This window comes from Laetiporus sulphureus (genome assembly GCF_001632365.1).
Source record: "Laetiporus sulphureus 93-53 unplaced genomic scaffold LAESUscaffold_15, whole genome shotgun sequence".
NCBI lineage: Eukaryota > Fungi > Basidiomycota > Agaricomycetes > Polyporales > Laetiporaceae > Laetiporus > Laetiporus sulphureus.
Window position 1 is genome coordinate 503,684 of NW_024468524.1, and position 2,738 is coordinate 506,421.

Consider the following 2,738-nt stretch of genomic DNA (forward strand, 5'->3'; position numbering starts at 1 on the left):
GCCATGTGATGGGGTCGGAAATTCCTAGGCTGTCTCGTGTGACCATTGCCTGGCGTACGTCCTTGCTTCGGTGTTCAGCGATGTAACCGATGAGTGCAGTGTGCCCTAAGTTGGTCTTAGTGGCCCATTGACGGAACTGTTCTGCGAAGGATACCATTGTGGGATACATCTTGCCGCAGATATCCTTCAAATGCTGCTGTGCATCCTTGTCCGGGTCGAGGGTCCTGTAGTTTACTTTGAGAATGTTGACGAAGTCTTCCCATGTGCCAAGTGCCTGCCGTGCTGCTGCTCTGGTCGCATATTCAGACATGTATGTGAACGCACCACCTTCCAAATGCAGCAGGGCCATGGTAATCTTGTGCTCATCGTCGTTGATCTCGTTCCACCGCATCCATATACTGAGTTGTTGGAGCCAGTCCTCCAGACTTCCTTTGCCCGAGTAGTGTGGAGGTTCAGCAATTTTGATGCGTGGCTTGTGCGATTGGACTGTGCCGGATGTTTGACCTTGCATCATAGTGACGCCGCTTGCTTTGAGCGAAGCTAGCTCATGTCGCAGCCTGGTGTTTGCTGCCTTGATTTCCATCATCTCTTTTCCAATATCCAACATTGCCGCTTGTGTTCCGGTGAGTTCGCCGTTAAGTACCGTTATATGTGCATCTTGCGCATCGATCCTGTCCTTGAGCTTGCCGTTCTCGGTTTGGAGCAGTGCCTCCTTTAACCGGTGCTCATTCTTGTTATTCTGGATCTGCGATTCAAAGGCTTTCTTGTGCTCATACATTTTGTTTCTGAGCACATTGTAGACCTTGGCGATTTCAGTAGTGACCGTGAGCTTCATTGCGACGATTATCCATTCGCGTATGTGGTCCGGGACTTCTCCTGGAGCGGACTGTCTGAGAGCATCTTCTAGGTGCTCGAATTGGTGTCCATCAAACTCCCAGATGGGTGGGACATAGGCTGGTACAAGTGATGGTGTCGGGGATGCTGGTCCTCCGACTTGTGATGCGGAATCCTGCGGTCCTAGTGCAGGTTCGGGTGAATTGCGCTGCGAGGCGCGTGGGGTACTTCCGTCGTGTGCTGACTCGACGTTTGTATGAAGAATGTCATCCATTCGTTGCCTGAACGTGGATGCGTGCGCACGATCAGCTGACTCCATTGTGATATAGGTAAATTAATACAAAAAGTGCAAATATCTCGCTTTTGAGATGAAGACCAGAGCCTTGGTGATTTCCTGCAGCCTCTCTTCCTTTCCTATCTGCTTGAAACTGATTCCTCCTATCTCCAGACAGACTTTGTTGATAACCTGCTTCTCGACGAATGTATATGTGCACGTCCCTGTGTGTAGGTCGGCGCAGACTTTATCGAGCTCTGTGGCGAGGCTAAAGATGGGTCCTTGGTGCTCGTCCTTGAGACGATATGAGAATGCTCCTAATATGGGTTAGAGCCTGAAGCGGGTAGCGTCCACCTGCTTCATAAGGGTCTCGATGTGGATCGTCGGCCTGACTCTGGAAGGGAGTGGGCGGATGGGACGTGCGATGGTGTTTGTCTTTATGAAGTTGGGTAGGGGACGAGTTGGAATGGGAGCAATGATGGGGGGAGGGACTGCGTTGGAGGTGATAAGCTCTGGGGGCGGTGCCGGCTTGCGACTACCAGTGGTAAGACGTCCCTTTCTGGGCTTGTAGCGTTCAAGCGGTGGGGTGTGATCGCGTGGCTTGCGGATGATCCCGCGCTTTATGATGTGTGTGGTATCTACAACCCTAGCTGCTGCTCGCTGCCTGTCTGTGGATGATGCGCCTAGTGACGCAAGTGTGAGGAGCCTTCCACGCTCCTTGTTGGTTTCCTGACGCTTGTAGTGGGCGTCGAGGTCGATCCTGGGGGTGGCCTTGCACTTTGAGGCTTTGGGCAGCTCAGAGTCTTGCTGAGGCTCACGCCGGGTAGAGATCAGATGGGAATGTGTGTCAAAAAAGCCGCACGCTACGGCTGAAACTGCTTGTGCTGAAAATACGCGGCCGCTTGTGTTAGACACTAAGCAGGGGCGCAGAAAATGTCAGATTGTTTCTAATGTCACAGTAACACCGGACAAGAGATCAAAAAGACTAAAAAGAGACAGTCACGTGGAACGTGCCGCTCTGATCCCCCTGATCCCAAAAGTATCCCCCTGAACCCTATGTGGCGCAAGAGCCTGTTGACTTACTGGTCGAAGTGGCAGACACAGGAAGGGGTGAGAGATATATGAAGGAGCTGGTGAGCTCAGTGGGTGCTATAGGTAGTAGACGAGGAGAAACAATCTGAGGTTTCGTCCCCTACATGGCTGGTCTTATATACACGTACAGCGGGCTATCTTACCTAAGCTACCTATCTACGGGTACAAGCAAATGGCCGTACATGAAACAATAGGATGTCCGGAAGTAGAACAATAAGTGAGAAGATCGATGGTTGCCGCAGTAATGCGTGTGCACATCGTGCCTATCTTGGTTCTCCTTTTGTTCTCCGGTGTGAACATCGTACCTATCTAGGCTTCTGGCTAAACTAATAGGAAGCAGAAGGCCGATGCATAACAATAGTCCTTGTTCCCTTTGTTCCCAAATGGGTGCCTCTATTGTATCCTGGAATAGACAGGTCCGACCGTATCATCCACGGGTCTGGATGTCACAAAGCACCAAAGCACTTAACCCAATTAAGGGCAAGTCTGCTTTTGTGACCTGCACAAATGATTCCACATAAAAAGCCTGCCACAAGGG

General features: G+C 51.2%; 1 protein-coding gene across 1 annotated transcript; it reads right to left on the reverse strand.

The window, feature by feature from the left end:
- Positions 1-24: 24 nt before the first annotated feature.
- LAESUDRAFT_758522 (uncharacterized protein) lies at positions 25-2,384 on the reverse strand (the record flags this gene model as incomplete). Its single annotated transcript, XM_040912455.1, has 5 exons — positions 25-105; positions 155-1,115; positions 1,176-1,402; positions 1,463-1,915; positions 2,361-2,384. The coding sequence occupies 5 exons, from the start codon at positions 2,382-2,384 to the stop codon at positions 25-27; spliced, it is 1,746 nt and encodes a 581-aa protein (XP_040765255.1).
- Between the last annotated feature and the right edge of the window lie 354 nt (positions 2,385-2,738).